We start from the raw sequence: 18737 nt of genomic DNA, 5'->3' as shown, positions 1-18737 counted from the left end.
ATTTTTATGAATTGTCTTAAATAAATTATAACTCTATTATAAATTTATATTTACTAGAATATTTCATTACAAGTCTTTTATTTTAATATTTTATAATTCTTTACTTAGTTTCTAATTTTAGTTTTAACATAGTAACATTTAAGTTTATTAAAAAAGCCAAAAATCTAGCTGTTGCAAACTTTAAAAACATAGCAATTTTTAAAAAACTAGACGTTTTTTTTAATAAAAAAAAACCCTTAAGGCCCACGAACCGTCCCATCCCGTTTGTTAGCGGGACGGGATGGGACGACCGTTTCGTCCCGTTTGTCCCGTCCCGTTTCGTCCCGTCCCGCTACCGTCCCGCTTAAATGTCGTCCCGCTACCGTCCCGCTTAAATGTCGTCCCGTCCCGTCCCATCCCGTTAATTTCGTCTCGTCCCGTCCCGTTGGACAGCCATACTAGATACACATAATAATAATAATAATAATAAAATTCGATGCTATATCTAGATGTCAAAGTTTAAGAAACAGCGCAACAAATGAAAGAGAAGACATTCATTAATCAACTTGTAACCTAACAAATAAAGCTTAGACCAAACAAAATATCTTTTCTCTGTATCAAGCATAACCTTAACTTCAACAAAAAATAAAAGAAAAAGATACATTACCTTAACACAAGTGAACAAGTTCGTTAAAGGAAATTGATAGAGCAACATTCAACACGGACGGCACGGTGCCTTAAGGCCCCAAAAGTTGTGAAAACTGACATACAAGTCTCTGATTAATTTATTTACTTATTATCGAACCCAACCGACGTCGACGCGGTCCGTCGTTTAAATTTTCTATCTCCGTTATACATCCAATAATAAAGGAAACTTTCCAATTTCAAATTCTAAAGTCGACCCGTTGCCCACTTCTCTCTCCTTTCTTCAATTCATTGCCGATCTATCGATCGATTACCAAATCGCCGGCGGTGCTGATTATATTGTTTCAGTCGTTACCTGAGTCAAGTTGCCGATCTTTGACTCGGATCAATGGAGAATCTCATACAGTTGGTTAACAGATTACAGAGAGCTTGTACAGCCCTTGGCGATCACGGTGAAGAGAGTGCATTGCCTACTCTCTGGGACGCCCTTCCTTCCATCGCCGTCGTTGGTGGCCAGGTTTCTCCGATCTCCTTATTCGTTCGATTCAGATCTGTGTTTTGTACCATTATTATCTTTCTATTGTTTTTTTTTCTGTTACTTTAATTTCTAGAATCTTCCTTTTACTGCGTCTGTATCTATTGTCCTCGAACATGATTTCTTAATCTTTGCTTATCTTTTGTTAGTTTGATAATATGCAGTTCATGATGAAATAAGTGTTTTCTCGAAATCTAGGGTTCCGATCTATTTGTGAATTCTTGAAGGAGTCGGTTGTAGCTTCTGTTGGTAGGGAATTTTAGTTCATGTTGGCGTATCTGATGATGTGTTGTAGTCCATTAAAACGTACAAGCGTCTAATGTGAAAACATGTGCAGTAGAAGATCTATGAGCTGCTTGACGTTACTGCGATAGTGCATGGATATAGGATACTTTAGCTCTCTGTGTTTCTGCTTGTGTTATGTGCATTTATCAATTCCTTTTGAGTTAATATATGTTATTCTGTGCTGTGATCGTTTTGTAGCAGTGGATTGTCATATGTTTTGGTCTGATTACATGTGTCAAACAAAATTAATGTGTGCTTAATGTCATCTGAACACTCTTGGTGTAATGATTTGCTGGTTTAATAGCATTGCTTAACTTCATATTCTGTATGGCTTATAGAGCTCTGGGAAGTCTTCAGTGCTTGAGAGCATTGTTGGAAAGGATTTTTTGCCTCGTGGATCCGGTAAAAATAATGCGTTCATTATTAGTGCTGTTTACATGAAGTTTTTATCAATGCCAGATCACAAGAAATACTATTAACATATCATGTGCAGGTATTGTCACTCGTCGACCCCTTGTCCTACAGCTTCATCGGATAGATGAGGGTAGAGAATATGCAGAATTTGGACACCTTCCAAGGAAGAGGTTTACTGATTTTGGTGAGTCGCTAGACAATATATACCATCATTGTTTATGCAGTCCTAATTTTCACCTTCCACATGTATCACCTGATATACTTTAGCATACTTGTCATCTTCATTAATCACCTTGCTTTATTGTCCTTTTGACTTTTAAATCCTGTGTATCTTTTGTTCAGCTGCCGTGAGAAAGGAGATTGCTGACGAGACTGATCGAGAGACAGGCCGTTCTAAACAGATCTCCAGCGTCCCAATTTATCTCAGTATATATTCTCCAAACGGTACGAAGAGAATTTAGCTTTCTCTATTAGCAATGGTGTATTGTAATTCAGTATAAGGTTGAAAGCTATGTGCTTGTGTTGACAAAGCAGTACTTGAACTTACCCTCTAAATAAAATAAGTACTTGAACCTTGTATTCGGGGTATATATTTGAAATTCAGAATTATACTGATCTTTGTTTTACTGAAACGTGAGGCGAATATTTCTGCAACAGCTAATGCAATTAACAAACTCCCCATCTGAGTATTTACTGGACAGTTAAAGGCTTAAAGCATCTTGGATAAATTCTCATGTAGTGGACAGCTTTGCTGCTGACCATAATTGTGGTCTATACTTTAGTGGAGAGCTTTTCAAAATTTTATCACTTGTGAAAATCTACTTGCTGTTGAATATTGGTGTTTTTGTCCTTTGTTTCCTGTTGGGCTATACCTCTAATTTGAGTCGCAGCATTTTGTTGGTGCCAGTTGTGTCCCTCTTTTCCATCATATAATTTTTGAGAAAGTCCCTAATAGACACAATTTGCAATTGTTCTTCCGTGTTCTATATTTCTGTTTTTTTTCCCTCTGGCTTCTGACATCTGAATTTTGATTTTGGTCAATGCCAGTCGTAAACTTGACACTGATCGATCTTCCTGGACTTACAAAAGTAGCAGTTGGTGAGTTGTTTGTTTGGCTCATCAGTTTTAGTTGTTTCTTGCCTTTTCCTGACAATGGACTATTTCTGAAGCAAATTCTCTCCATTGAATTCTTTTAGAGGGACAATCTGAGAGCATTGTTGCGGACATTGAAAACATGGTTCGCTCTTATATTGAGAAGGTTAGTAGTACTTTCTCTTATTGATAAAATTTTCTATGGGCATTGTTCACGTGTCTTTACACTTAGGAAAGCAATAATACAGTACCAAGTCGCTGGCGGCCCATCCGGTGAATCGTGGAAGGAAGTATCAGGGAATGGAATTAGAATAAAAATAAATGATTTGTGTGATTTGGATCTATTCTTGAGATTAGCCGGAATGAATGTTGGGGTGCACCCTAACCTACTTCACCTCTGACTTTAAAGGAGTTTGGAATGGAATGAAAATAGTAGAAAAGTGAAGGGTAGGGATCAGCATGGAACTGCTTAGCAAGATGGACGAGGGTTAGGGGTATCTCTGGAGCTTGGGGAGGGAAAGGGGATCACGGGAAAGGGTAATGGGTCGACCATAAAATGCTGGTTTATGAAAGGTTGAGATAGAATGTTGCTTATCTGATAAATGACCATTTCAAAATAGAATGCGTATTGGCGTTAAGGCACTATGGAAATAACCTCGGAATCACTACTCCAAAATGAAATCAGGACTTAATAAGATGGAATTGGAATGAAACATTGTTATTCCATTCTCTTGTTGTTATATTGTCCCAAAGGAGGCCATACATTATGAGCAGTTTAGTTTTTGATTTAAGATGTTGGTAAATATATTGGCTTTTAAGAATCTCAATTACTTCTTCATGTGCGGGTGGTCTTTTTTATTCCATTGTTTTTACATTGCAGCCAAATTGCATTATTCTTGCTGTTTCTCCTGCGAATCAAGATCTTGCAACATCGGATGCTATTAAGATTTCTCGCGAAGTAGACCCTAAAGGTTAGAGTTCAGACATGTCCTCTTCTTCGCCTTTTTCTTTCTCTAGGTTGCTTGCTATATTTGATCAGTTATGTATATTTTGATTGATGTCAAATAGCTGGATCTAGTCAATTTATGTGGTTTAGTTAATTATTGTTTTGCAAATTGTTCACCTGAGCAGAAGCTGGAATTCAGAAATAGATTGGAATGCTGCATGCTTCTAAGAAACTTTTCTTTCTCACTTTTATTTTTTCTGTTCTTATCTCTATTTCGTTGACTTTTCTATTATTTTAACATCATTGTGTACAAGGTAAGCACATTAAAATATGCGCTTTTTCGTTGCCTCATAAAATAGTTATCCACGTTGACAGTGATGATAGAGTTCTTGGGTTTTGTTTTTGTTCTATTTCTTTCACATGTTATGTGGCTCTCTTGAAAGTAAGAGGATTAATGTTACCAATTATTATGGACAAGTTATGTTCGATATCCGTGAACTCTTATACGTCCCTTTCTTCCTGATAAGTAATGCACATTTCTCATGCAATATAACCATTAAATGCGACAAAGCAAGAGGAAGAAGACTTGGATTTCATGGAAAATAAAGATGAAACAAGAAATTAAAAATAGAACTGAGAAGAGAAATAATTTTTTCTTGTACACATTGAATCCAACAGTATTTAAGACCAAATCTTAGTATCTTGTGCATATTAGGAAACTCTGGGTTTCGGTCTCATTTAAATTATTATTGATTGAGCAAATAATGTAGCTAGATTTTTTGCTTGAATCATTATCTTTTTGCATTTGCCACTCTTTCCTTTTGTGTTATCTTGTGTAACAATCCAATAGACCATGCTAGGTCTTACTTTTTGAGATAGTCTGAATTATAAATTGTTATTTCAAGAGTATTTTGGTAAATGAGATGATAAATATTGCCGTTTAACACTGAAAGTCTTCTTGCCTCAGGGGAAAGGACATTTGGTGTTCTGACAAAGATTGATCTTATGGATAAGGGTACTGATGCTGTCGATGTAAGTTTGTTATTTGGTTAGATAATGATTACTTCCTACTTTTGTTTGTTTGGTAAAAGTATATTTGCACCAAGCATGGTTCAACTTTAGTAAACGTGAATGTTGGAGCTCCTTTGTACATGGTTTTTTGGTATAGTTCTTTCAAGAGAAGCCGAGCATGGGTTACTCTTCTTGAATTTTCATTCTTAGATTGTAAATCCACATTGTGACTTGTAAGTTGGTCTCGTAAATGATTGGGGGAAATCATGTATACATGGCGTTATTGACAAGTTATGCTTTTTGTTGATAGTTACATTGGAGAACTTTGGGGAAGAGTTCTCCATCACATAACCCTCATATCATCTTTGATTCAATTATTTAGGCTAAGTTTTGACACTCTGCTAAGTGCTAATTGAGTTTAGTCAGGCTAGGGAAATGATGATATTTATCAATGTTCAGTGAATACCAAATACATACTTTTTGTATCTACCACGGTGAAATAATATCTATGTGAAACAATACTCATTTGGTTAGATGGAACAAAAAACACCATTTTTTGTGGCTAACATAAATTTGGATTTATGGGCCCTATATATATACAATACATATCCTACTCCTAATACATACAGGATTAAGGTTATTTACTACTATTTATACAATGAAACTAACACTCCCCCTCAAGCTGGTGCATATAAATCATATGTACCGAGCTTGTTACATATATAACTAATACGAGGACCAGTGAGGGACTTGGTGAAAATATCAGCAAGCTGATCATTCGACTTCACAAATTTTGTAGCAATATCTCCCAAGAGTATCTTTTCTCTAACAAAGTGACAGTCAATCTCGATGTGTTTAGTTCTCTCATGGAACACTGGATTTGACACGATATGAAGATCAGCTTGATTATCACACACAAGTCCCATCTGACTAATCTCACCAAATTTCAACTCCTTGAGCAACTGTTTGATCCAAATTAGCTCACATGTGGCCATAGCCATTGCTCGATATTCTGCTTCTGCACTAGACCGAGCAACCACATTTTGTTTCTTGCTCTTCCAAGACACCAAATTTCCTCCTACTAAGAGACAATATCCAGACGTAGAACGTCTATCAGAAGGTGATCCTGCCCAATCAGCATCTGAGTACCCAACAATCTGCTCATGGCCTCGATCTTCAAACAATAAGCCTTTTCCTGGAGCTGATTTTATATACCGAAGAATGCGGACAACTGCATCCCAATGACTATCACATGGAGAATCCATAAACTGACTCACAGGAAAGGAAATGCCATGTCTAGTCACTGTGAGGTAATTTAATTTACCAACCAACCGCCTATATCTTGCAGGATCGCTAAGAGGCTCTCCCTGTCCTAGCAGAAGTTTAGAATTCGGATCCATCGGAGTGTCAATAGGTCTACAACCTGTCATCCCTGTCTCTTTAAGAATATCTAAGGCATACTTCCGTTGTGAGATCACAATACCTGAGCTAGACTGAGCGACCTTAATACCCTGAAAATACTTTAATCTGCCCAGATCCTTAGTCTGAAAGTGCTGAAAGAGATGTTGCTTCAACTTACTAATACCATCCTGATCATTGCCGGTAATAACAATATCGTCAACATAAACGACCAGATAAATACAGAGATTTGAAGCAGAATGTCGATAAAATACAGAGTGATCAGCTTCACTACGAGTCATACCAAACTCCTGAATAACTATGCTGAACTTACCAAACCAGGCTCGAGGAGACTGCTTTTGACCATAGCGGGACCGGCACAACCGACATACAAGGTCACTAGACATAAGAAATTGCTGAAGGTCAAGAGAATAACATCGATATCCCTTTTGCGTTCTCTAGTAACCCAGAAATATGCACTTAAGAGCACGAGGAGCTAACTTATCTTTTCCTGGAGTAAGGTCATGAACAAAGCACGTACTCCCAAAGACACGGGGTGGAAGAGAGAACAAAGGTAAGCGGGGAAACATGACAGAGAATGGAACTTGATTTTGGATAGCTGAAGATGGCATACGATTAATAAGATAACAAGATGTAAGAACTGCATCCCCCAAAAACGCAGCGGAACATGAGATTGTATGAGTAGGGTACGAGCAGTTTCAATAAGATGTCTATTCTTTCTTTCAGCTACCCCATTTTGTTGGGATGTGTACGGACAAGATGTTTGATGAATAATCCCATGGGAGTTCATAAACTACTGAAATGGGGAAGACAAATACTTTATGGCATTATCACTACGAAATGTGCGGATAGAAATCCCAAATTGATTTTGAATTTCAACATGGAAGGTCTGAAAAATAGAAAACAACTCAGATCGATTTTTCATCAAAAATATCCAAGTGCACCTGGAATAATCATCAATGAAACTGACAAAGTAGCGGAATCCTAAGGTAGAACTAACCCGACTAGGACCCCAAACATCTGAATGGACTAAAGTAAAAGGTGACTCTGCTCGATTGTCAAGATGCCGCGGAAAATGGGAGCGGGTATGCTTACCGAGCTGACACGACTCACACTCTAGAGTAGACAAGTGAGATAGGCCAGGTACCATTTTCTGAAGTTTTGACAAACTGGGATGTCCTAACCGTTTATGTAATAAATCTGGTGAATCAGTAACGGGAGAAGTTATTGGAGGAAGACAAGATGCGAGTCCATGTGATTTTGCAAGGATAAGGTAATAAAATCCATTTGATTCACGTCCGGTACCAATGATCCGCCCTGTACTGCGTTCTTGTATAAAAATAAGGTCATCAAGAAATAAAACAGCAGATTTAAGTGATTTGGCTAAGCGACTAACCGCTATGAGATTAAAAGGACTACCAGGAACATAAAGAACTGAGTCTAAAGGTAAGGAAGGAAGTGAACTTGCTTGACCTATTGCAGTTGCCATGGCTTGAGACCCATTGGCCATTGTGACTGTTGGAGGAGATTGAGAATATGAGATACTAGTGAAAAGAGATTTATTACCAGAAATATGATCAGATGCACCTGAATCAATGACCCAAGACTCAGAAGGTAAAGATTGGGAGACATCAGTCATGCTACTATTTGTTGAAACAACGGAGGTTAATCTTGAAGATGTCTGTTTACGTGTTTTGTACTGAAGGAACTCAATATAATCCGGTAAAGAAACCATCTGGATTGGATTTATTGCATTTAATCCAACGGATTGTGAATTAAAGGCTTCAGGTACGAATTCCATTATAATATCGTGCCGGAAAAAGCAGAAAATTGCTGGAATCACTGTTCACGCCGGAAAAAGCACTGTAGCTCGCCGGAAAAACTCAAAATGGTCGGAATTTCAGTGCGATCAGGCTGTCCTGAAGAAGCTCGGCCAAAAAATGGCCGAAGAGGCCTCACGCGCTCGCCGGAAAATTTCTTCTGCCGGCGCGTGGCAGCTTTTCTGCCGGAGATATTTTAGAGGGTTGGTCGCCGGAGGCCGATCTACTTCGTGGTGGTGTTGGTTTTTGCACAACACTGACGAAAAGTGACTTTTTATTACGGGCAGCCTCTTAAATCGCCGGAAAATTGCACGGCAACGAGGTCTTTCTTCCTGGAGGCCGCTGGAATGATGCACAACGATAATTTTCTCACTGAAGTTCTGATACCATGTGAGAATGCATGGGAGAAAATATTATTGATTAATTAGACAATGATACAATGGGCCATATATATATATACAATACATATCCTACTCCTAATACATACGGGATTAGGGTTATTTACTACTATTTATACAATGAAACTAACAAAGTAGATTTCTTGTGCGTTTCGAAGGATCTTTATGAAATGCCTATCCCACCCATTTTCAGGGGGGCTTCAAGACAAATGAAGAGTCTGGTAGCATACTTTCTCTAGTATTGCAAATTTATTGTTTTCAGAAGTATGTTCTGTATAAAGAAAAAAGGTTGTTTAGACGAACATGTCAAAGTAAGAAAGTTTAAACAAAATCTCAATGTGCAGTTAAGTGAAAAATGAAATTATACTAAAGGGATCTAAAATCTTGTAAATCTGTCATTAATTTTGAACTCACTTTAAGGATTTTATTATCAAAGACAATTGTGAGGCATCGTCCTTGCTACAGCAATCCAAAATGAAAATTTAATCTGTTCAATTTTGTTGGCGTCTTCCTGGTTTATGGGAAAAGGAGCATCAGGAGAGGAAAATATGCTTTTTGAATGGTGTTTTATGTGAACTACTAGTGTCTGTATATGCTTTTATATTTGACTAAATGATAAGCCCTCAAGTAAGCAATCTAAAACAATAGCCATGGTTTGGTTTCAAGATATAAGATGTGATGGAAAGTTGGAAACACCTATCCTTATCTTTCTCTTTGAGTTCTTGTCTGAGCATTTCAGAATACTACCTTTTGGAATAGATTAATGAGTAGTTGTCAACATTTCCCTTTGCTGCTCAGTTGGATACTACCTAATTCTTTTCTTGAACAAATAGCCAAATGTTTATTCACACTTTATAAAGGTTTGCGATGGTTGTTATGTTAAATCATCTTATTGGATTTTCAGATCTTGGAAGGAAGAGCATATAAACTACAATTTCCATGGATAGGTGTCGTCAATCGTTCTCAACAAGATATTAATAAAAACGTTGACATGATTGCTGCCAGGCGTAGAGAAAAGGAGTATTTTTCTAGTACCCCTGAGTACAGGCATATGGCCAACAGGATGGGTTCAGAACATCTTGGGAAAGTTATGTCAAAAGTATGTTATATTCTCAAAGAATGTCTTTTTTCTATTTTGAATTGTTGTTTAAGTGCCCTTCGTGCAGAAACGTTTTTAATTAGTGCATGTGCCCTCTCTTTCTAAATTTATTTCCTGTCCTCTGAAGAAAGTTTGAGAACAAGTATTTATATAACTTTTTCAACAAAATTCTTTGTTTTTATTTATGCTTTAAATGAAGCTGTCAAGGTCTTAATGTTTTCCCTAATTGGCGTAGTCATGATTTTCAATTTTCCAGATTACTAACTTGTCTTTTTTTTAAAACCTCGTTAATGCCTATTTAGCACTTGGAGTCTGTTATCAAGTCAAGAATTCCAGGTCTTCAGTCTCTTATCAACAAGACCATCATTGAGCTAGAAAATGAATTGAGCCGTCTTGGGAAGCCCATTGCGACAGATGCTGGAGTAAGTATCATCTTGAATTTTCTGTTGAATTGGTTATCAAATTTTGCCAGACAGATTTTACTCTAGCTGTAATGAGTTGGTTCTGTACTTTTCATGTTAGCTTTCAGAATGTATGTTTGCTTTCTTGTGGCTATACAATGTATGTGATGTCTTTGTTGTGCATGTTTAAATTTGTCAATGCAGGGAAAGTTGTACATGATTATGGAAGTCTGTCGTACTTTTGATGGAATCTTCAAAGAACATCTTGATGGAGTGTAAGTATTCTCCGCCGCTTCCGTCTTTTTAATCTACAGTAATAAAATATGCTGCTGTGTTCTAATCCTATTTTTGTTGCAGTCGACCTGGTGGGGATAAAATATATAATGTCTTTGATAATCAGCTTCCAGCTGCATTGAAAAGATTGCAATTTGATAAGCAACTTTCAATGGACAATGTAAGGAAACTTATAACTGAAGCTGATGGATACCAACCACATTTGATTGCTCCTGAGCAAGGATATCGTCGTCTTATTGAATCCTCCTTGACTTCTATGAAGGGTCCTGCTGAAGCAGCCGTTGATGCGGTACGGAATTAAATTCTCTCTGATATGTTTCTAGTTGCAACTAACGAGAGTTCTCCGCGTGAACGATTTGATTAGCTTTGTTCAATTTTCTTAGTGTTAAGGATCTCCTTCCAGTTCCCCTTTGCCTCTTCTTTGTCTTTTCCTCTGCCTTTCGATGATTCTTATTCCAGGCTTCTATTTTAAGTAGTGGGGTATGTTAAAGACTGTATAATGGGATCTCTGACTTTGAACTCTTGAGGGGCAATCACTGCTCGCTGTTGAGTGTGTGATACAGTTAAAACCTCTCTATAATGGTGTCATTTGTCCGGACGTTTTTTGGCTGCTATAGCAAATTGCTTTTATAGAGGACATATATTATAGCATAACATGAAATATTGGTTAAAAAAAATTTGGCCGTTATAGTGAAGTGTTGGTATAGAGGACAGTTGTTATAGAGAAGTTTGATTATTTCACAGTTTAAATGTCGCAAAGACAAGGCCTACTGTCTGCGATATGTTAGTTTTAAGTCTATTTGGATTTTCTTTGTATTTGAAACAACGTACTTAAAGAAAGATGTAATCTTACATGAACGGGGATGTAAGTTGACCTAGAAACCAGTTGTTTCTCTGTAGAAATGAGAACTTGCGAGAAAGTTAGAATGTCTACTCTGTTGAACTCATTTTGTTCTGGAATGACAAGTATGAGGTTTTATTTTTGTTTTTGCCGTGTACCTTCTAAAAGTTGAACTATGTAAATCCAGCAGTATTTAACTATCAATTACATTATTATGTTTTAAACTGAGACGAACTGTGGAGACTGCGTTGTTGTTAAGCGCTTAATGGTGGAGAAAATTATTAAGGTATTTTGTGCTTGACCTTGTTTAATTAGAGTACTCTGGGGCTTTTGTTCAGTGTTATGGGCACATCTCTTGGTGCAGTTGGCAAAACAATTCTTTAACTATTTCATCTGCAACATTTTCAGGTTCATGCTATACTGAAGGAACTGGTTCACAAGTCAATTAGTGAGACTGCAGTATGTTCACTTCCCTTTTAAAATTACTATTTTGAGTTCGAGATATATGAAAAGCTTTAATGTTTGTCATAAATCTCGGCCATTCTCATTTATGATTTTAAAAGTTCATTCTGGTGGAGTTAAACGAATGAACCCCCAATAATGATCGTGCTCAGTGATTCTGACATGGAAAAAGTTGAAGAATTATCTCGTTACCATGATTAAGTTTTGTTAAACAGTTAGAAGGGTACAAATAATGTTTAGTTGAAAGTCTAGATCAATATATGGAGTTTTTGGATGTGCTAAGCAACTTGTAACTGAAAGTATGCTATTATAGGTGTTGTCTGATCCTGGTGTAATCTTATGTACCATCTTGGTACATTTATCAATAAAACCTTTACCTTATCAAAAAAAAAAAAAGGGTACAAATAATTCACATACTGTGCCTTTTGTTATTGGCAGGAGCTAAAGCAATATCCTTCTCTTAGAGTTGAGGTCAACGGTGCAGCTGTTGAATCACTAGAAAGGATGAGGGATGAAAGCAAAAAAGCAACTCTTCAGCTGGTTGAAATGGAGTGTAGTTACCTGACTGTAGATTTCTTCCGGAAACTTCCTCAAGATATTGAGAAGGGAGGAAATCCAACACATTCAATTTTTGACCGGTATAATGATTCCTATCTTCGAAGGATAGGTGAGTTTTGAATTAGCTTTTATCCTTGAAATTCATTGGTCTTTCAATTAGTCTTTTGAAATTTGCTGGCACCGTGACTGCGTTATTGCATGTGATTTATTTTGTGTGTCCCCTCTGATGGGCTCTTTTCTCAACAGGATCGAATGTGTTGTCTTATGTCAATATGGTTTGTGCTACTTTGAGGAATTCCATTCCTAAATCTGTTGTTTATTGTCAAGTACGGGAGGCCAAACGCAGCTTGCTTGATCATTTCTTCACCGACTTGGGCAAGAAAGAGGTGAGAATTTCGCATCTCACTGTTTGGCTAACCTGGGAACTGTACTTCTTTTTCTCGGTGTGTGTGTGTGTGTGTGTGTGGGGGGGGGGGGGGGTCCGTTGGGAGAAGAGAGCATATCGACGGATGATGACTTTGATGTATCAACGATAATCTCTGATTCTTCTCTTCTTCTCTTTTCAACCATTTCTGCAGGGGAAACAGCTGGGTACTTTGCTGGATGAGGACCCAGCAATAATGCAGCGTCGTATCTCTCTGGCGAAGAGACTTGAGTTGTACAGAGCTGCTCAGGGTGAGATCGATTCAGTTGCATGGGCTAAATAGAGACGCAAACCTTTCTTTTTCCTCCAATTTTTGTTCATCACGATTTGGATGTAGGGATACGTGGCCTATGATTCTTTGCTTCAACATGTAATTCTTTCCATGGTAAGTAGTGATATACTAGATAGGTAGGGGAGTTAATTAGTCGGTTTGATACGGTTTTGAAAGACTTCGATTTGCTATTTTCGGTTTTAAAAAGGTTATATACCAAATATCATACCGAAATAAATTTAATATTTGTTTGGTTTTTCAGTTTTTTGGGTACTGTTTATGCGGTTGTGTAATTACATACCAAACTTATAATTCATGAAACTGATTTTTCAGACTCGAGCGAAAGGATCGTTCTTAAAAAATTTACAAACTTTTAGTTAAAACAAAATAGCAGTCAGCCAACGAACAATGCCAATCATTATGGACACTTGGACAGAGAAATAGAGGAGTAAGACATTGGGTGTTATGCATGGAGTGTTGGATTATTTGTCCCAGACCCCTATTATTACTCTGCCTTAAAATTATTTGAGGATGTAAAGTAGTTGCTGCAGCAAGCTAAGCTTCTTGTCGAGCCAAGCTAAAGTTTTGATCGCTGCAACCAACAATCCTTAATTCCTTAAAGTTTCTGCCGATTCATCCATTTCGTGGAGCTTGTTTAAAAAATAAGTGAAAAAAACATGATGATATCCTGTAATATTTTATTCGTATTCTATGAATGTTTGATATAGCCAATATTATATAGGCTAGGTATCTAAAAATTATTGCATATATATCTAATGATACGGCCTACGGGTAGGGACTATTTTTTTTTTTTTTTGATCAATTGAGCAGGGAATAAATCTCAGAACGTGCTTAACCGAAAAAAGATTCTCGTAATGTGCTTGATCAACCTCGGAAATTGTTTAGAAATAAGATATATATTCATTTATAATATTCCATCCGTCTCAAATTATCTGTTGTCGTATTTCTTGTTTACACGATCCTTAAGAAAATATTAAATTGGAGAGGTTTTTGATTGTTTTACCCTTACTTATATCTTAAAATATAATATCTTTTCATTTAATATTTACTTACAATTGAGGTATTTATAGTCTTCAAGAACAATTAATATTAAAGGTAGAATAGAAAAAAGACAATTAATTTAGTCTTTTAACTTCTAAAATAACATATAATTGAAGACAACTATTTTTAGAAACCATGACAGATAATTTGAGACGAATAGAATATCTTGTAGGTGGGCGTGACTCCCATGGATGACAAGATGCGGGAAGCGAGGTTCAGATGGTTCGGGCAAATACAGAGGAGAAGTCCAGATGCCCCGATAAGGAGGTGAGTGCAGTTGGCGTTGGTGGGTACGAGGAGAGGTAGAGGGCGGCCTAAGAAGTATCGGGAAGAGGTGATCAGGCGGGATATGACAAAACTTCAGATCTCCGAGGACATGACCCTCGATAAGAAATTGTGGAGGTCGAGTATTAAGGTTGTAGGTTAGGAGGTAGTTGATCATATTTCTAACTCGTACAAGTGTGAGGCTAGTTCTGATAGGATTTTGTCATAAACTGCTGGTGGTCAATGTTGTGTTCCCACTATTCTTCCGTTTTTATAGTGTCGGGCCTCATTTACTGGTTCTTGTTTTTGTTTTTCATCTATTTACTGATTCTTGTGATGTTATTATTTCTATAGTTTTTGTTGATGGTACTGATATATTGTCTCTTTTCGTCTTCTTGTGCCGATGATCTATCGAAAACATCCTCGAGTAGAGATAGGATCTGCGTACACATTACCTTCTCCAAACCTCACTTGTAAAATTTATTGGGTCGTCATTATTTTTGTTGTCGGATATAATTAAGTATTTTGATTGTTCTGTAATTTGGAACCCTGGATGGGATTATTTTTGGGAAAACTAATGATGGTTTTAGCACAAAAGGGTGCATCTTATCCCTACTTGATACATTTTTGAAGTAATGAACTCGGTATTTAGATTCCTTTGGGACATAAGAATTTTTTTTAATTTATTTTCGAAATTAATGTTTGGCCATAAAATTTTCAATTTTCACTGGATTTTGAAATTTTTCGAAAATTTGAAAAACTCCAAAAGGTTGTTTTTCAAAATTCACTCAGACCACTCACAAAAATTCAAAAACAACCAAAAATTATATTCATGTCCAAACAGAACTCTAATTTTCAAATATCATTTTTACTTGAATTTTTTTTCACTTTTTTTGGAATTTTACAATTTTATGTCTAAACGCTCATTTAATATTAAGGTTGATTTTGTATACTCCTCTGTTTTAAAAAGATTGTCTTAGTTTGACTTATCTAACTTTAATAAAGAACCTAAGATTTCTATGTGATTTTAAATAAGCCATAATATTTGTGCGGCTGTAAAACTTTTGAAACTTGTGGTCTTAAACCTGCCCTAACATTTGGATGGCCATAAATACTTCTTATTAAAGAAATATTGAAAGCAACTAATTTTTTTAAATAGACTGAGAAGGAAATAATATCAAATTATTTTTGTCATAGAAAAGTTATAATCATGTAATACTATAGCATCCTAATTCTACTTGTAATTCTCTCGCTGCTAATTCACTCGGTTTTATCTCTTAATTATTTCCTCCGTTTCAAATTATATATTGTGGTTTCTAAAATAATTATTTCAAATTATTTATTATTTTAAAAGTTTAAAACTAAATTAATTCTTTTTTTCTATTCTACCCTTAATATTAGTTGTTCTTGAAGACTACAAATACATCTATGAGTAAATATTAGAAGAGATATTATATATTTTAAGATATAAATAAGGGTAAAAGAGTCAACCTCTCATGTTTAATATTTTTTAAGGAACGTATAAAAAAGAAATACGATAAATAATTTAAGACGGAGGGAGTGTGAGTATTAGAATCCTACTAAAATCGTTCGGCGAACGAATCGACCCTTAAAATTAAGCAAGTGCGTTGTTGTTAATGGTCAATATCGCAATTTCCTGTATAGTTCGAACTTAACCATCCAAAAATTAGGAGCTAATTAATCTAACACTATTCCAGACTTGACATTTAGTTGGAAGTCTACGGGATCGGTGTTTTAAAAGGCGTGAGCATAAGATAAGGCGTTTTACATATATTTTAGTGACGCATAAGTTCCATGTATATTTAATTTTTAATATTTCATAAACTAATATAATTACAGTAAATATTTTTAAATATGTAAATTTGCATAAAACTTGAAGAAAGATTATAAATAAGTGAAATATATATATATATATGTGCTCCATCCCCATAAAAACTACTCAAAATAATCCATTATATGCTACTTACAAGCACAAGTAACTTGAGCTGAAAGAAATAAAGTTTTCTACATGAAGGAACAAAAATGATGACTAACCTGCAATTTGAACTTTAAACTTGATGTTATCTCAGAGAATTGAGTTCTTTGTATTTGCAAAAAAATTTGACTGTTCGTTGCTTTTAGGAGATAGTAGCAGACTAACTAATAAGATAAAGAATAGGAAAGACCACAAATTAGGGCTTCTAGCAGTAAAAAGAGTTCTTGACTTTTAAATTTAATGTTTTAGTTCCTTTTAAAACTTTTTATGTAATTACAAGCTCACTTTTGAGAATTTGAGTATTATTAAGGACTTATTTAGCAAAATTTATTTTAATTTGAAAAAGTCTCTTGGGCTTAAGTTTCACTGCAAAAATGCGCCTCAACGCTCGGGCGTATGCCTCTTGCGACTTTCGCCCCCATCATCGTCTCGGGGCATTTTTGGTGTCCCTCGCCCCATAACTCACCCTGAGGCTCGCCCTAAAAACACCTTTTAAAACACGGACTCCTAGCTAACTTCCAATCTTACAAAATAAGATGGAAAACAACAAAATTAAAAATCCACTTCATAATCTGAATATTCAAACTAAAAAGGAGCAAAATGACCTTCTAGCGACTTAAACTTGTACCCATTTATCATCCCGGTAAATAAATTTATAAGTTTTTCATTTGAACACTTGTACTTGACGGAATGAGTACTAATAAACACTCTGACCGTTGACCATTCTTATGTGGAGAAAACATTGCTGACATGGCGAAACTGCATGCAAATCACACTTAAATAGCGCATGAATATAGCAATTTAGATTAAAAAATACTAAAATAAATAAAAATCTATTAATATATAATAAAAGATAAAAAGAATAGATAGGAAACATTTTTCCCGTTCTTCCTTCCACTTCCTTCGTCGCCACCCCTTCCCCCTTATTTTTTTGTTTTGTATCCCATCCATCACCCAAATCTTTCATCCCATCCTTCTCATTCTTTTCGGTATTAACCTTTAATTGAAAAGGAAATATAGTTTTTTTTAGCATAAGGATCTAGAGAGAAGAAGGTAACCCACAACACAAATTTTGACATAAGGAAATCATGTCAATTTTTTCGATCTGGTCAATGCTCCTCTCTTTTCTTTTTTTTTTTAAGAAAAAAATTAACGGTGCGGTTGAAATGCCATTTTTGATCTGTTTGCTCTATGCCAATGGGCTTAGTGGGAAGGAGGGTTTCGATGGAAATAATGATTGAGGTTATTGAAATTAAATGGAAAAGGGTGTTTACGCGGAGATGATGACTAACTAGAAATTAACAAAGTAGACAAATTGAGTTTTTTGCTAGTTTATGAGTTTCTGCTGGTCTAAGTTGTAGGAGAGGAGAAGAGAAAGAACAAAAATTAAGTTAACAATTTGATAAATTTGAATTAAAAAAGTGGGACCTACAAATTACACATGTCAAATTATAAAAGGTTAAGCATATGACATATCATTTATATCATAACGATTGAGGAACACGCTCAGACGGATATGTTTTTAGTCCTTATTCTATAAAGTAAAGGTGCTAAATTGGAAAATTTCTAAGTTCGTTTACCGGGTTGGCAATTGGGTACAAGTTTAAGTGGCAAATTCAAAAATTTTAAATTTCGATTTGAATTTGCCCGAATTATATCCACCCTTACCAATCACTCATCTCTTTCTTCCATTCCAGTTCCAAGGAAAAAAGGACCCCTCATTAAAAGTTTGTCTTGTCAAAGTTGGTAAAAAATTAAAAACTCTATTACTTTTTTTGAAATCTCCGTCTGAGGCGTATCTCTCTCTCTCTCTCCCTCTCACTTAGCAAATTTACAGACTACCTACCTCCATTTTTATGGTATAAGTTTGTTTCACATTTTTTGGTGAAAGTACAACCCCTTCCAGTACTTTAATTTGTCCTCCACAAAGCTTCTCCTACAAATACCAACAGCCACCCATAGAAAATCAGCAAAAACAACTCTGGAATTACCATTGAACTTGGCCAAAAAATCTTCTCCGGCCATGCCTCTACTGCTTCCCTTTCATATATATGCCTCTATCTATAAAAATATTGATTTTTATAGATTGATTGAGAGTTTATGCTAGGGTTTGAAGAACAACGAGAGAGAGAAAAGAAAGGAGAAACATATATTTTCTATTAACTCTGCTGAAAGAGAAAAATATCTATTGTCTCTAGAAGAATCCAAAATTAGTGGCTATACAAAAGAGGTCACTTAACTAATAAAAGAACCGGGCTAACCTATTAATTACAAAAGAATGGGCCTCACTATCACAAGTGAGCTGATACAAATAAATACATCAAGTTGGCTTCTTATGTGGGATGTGCCTCAGCATCAATAACAGTTTGGCCCAACTTGTTCTCAACTCCAACACCCCATTCAAGATGGAGGGTGATTGATCCCCCAGCTTGAGCAGTAAGGATTGATGAACAAAGCCAGTCAAGGGCTTAGTAAAAACATCAACAAGTTGAGAAGTAGTAGGAGCATGGTTCAAGGCAAT

General features: G+C 36.0%; 1 protein-coding gene across 1 annotated transcript; it reads left to right on the top strand.

Moving 5' to 3' along the window:
* The first annotated feature begins 656 nt into the window (after positions 1–656).
* Positions 657–13155, top strand: LOC107768072 (dynamin-related protein 5A). The gene is made up of 16 exons (XM_075217809.1): positions 657–1141; positions 1783–1846; positions 1938–2042; positions 2201–2302; positions 2906–2956; positions 3055–3116; positions 3831–3921; positions 4864–4928; positions 9449–9643; positions 9946–10065; positions 10249–10319; positions 10402–10627; positions 11588–11638; positions 12080–12308; positions 12446–12585; positions 12778–13155. Exons 1-16 carry the CDS (start codon positions 1013–1015, stop codon positions 12904–12906), a joined length of 1830 nt encoding a protein of 609 aa, XP_075073910.1. The 5' UTR covers positions 657–1012; the 3' UTR covers positions 12907–13155.
* Positions 13156–18737: the final 5582 nt, after the last annotated feature.

The sequence above is a fragment of the Nicotiana tabacum genome, chromosome 7 (genome assembly GCF_000715075.1).
Source record: "Nicotiana tabacum cultivar K326 chromosome 7, ASM71507v2, whole genome shotgun sequence".
In the NCBI taxonomy this organism is placed as follows: domain Eukaryota; kingdom Viridiplantae; phylum Streptophyta; class Magnoliopsida; order Solanales; family Solanaceae; genus Nicotiana; species Nicotiana tabacum.
The sequence above is the reverse complement of the archived record's forward strand: the minus strand, read 5'-3'. Positions and strand labels throughout refer to the sequence as shown.

Excerpts from the sequence above, each read along its gene's own strand:
- LOC107768072 (XM_075217809.1), top strand. The coding sequence starts at position 1,013 with ATGGAGAATCTCATACAGTTGGTTAACAGATTACAGAGAGCTTGTACA. Across the intron at positions 11,639-12,079 it reads AGTCAATTAGTGAGACTGCA|GAGCTAAAGCAATATCCTTC; the intron begins GTATGTTCACTT and ends TGTTATTGGCAG. Across the intron at positions 12,586-12,777 it reads CCGACTTGGGCAAGAAAGAG|GGGAAACAGCTGGGTACTTT; the intron begins GTGAGAATTTCG and ends CCATTTCTGCAG.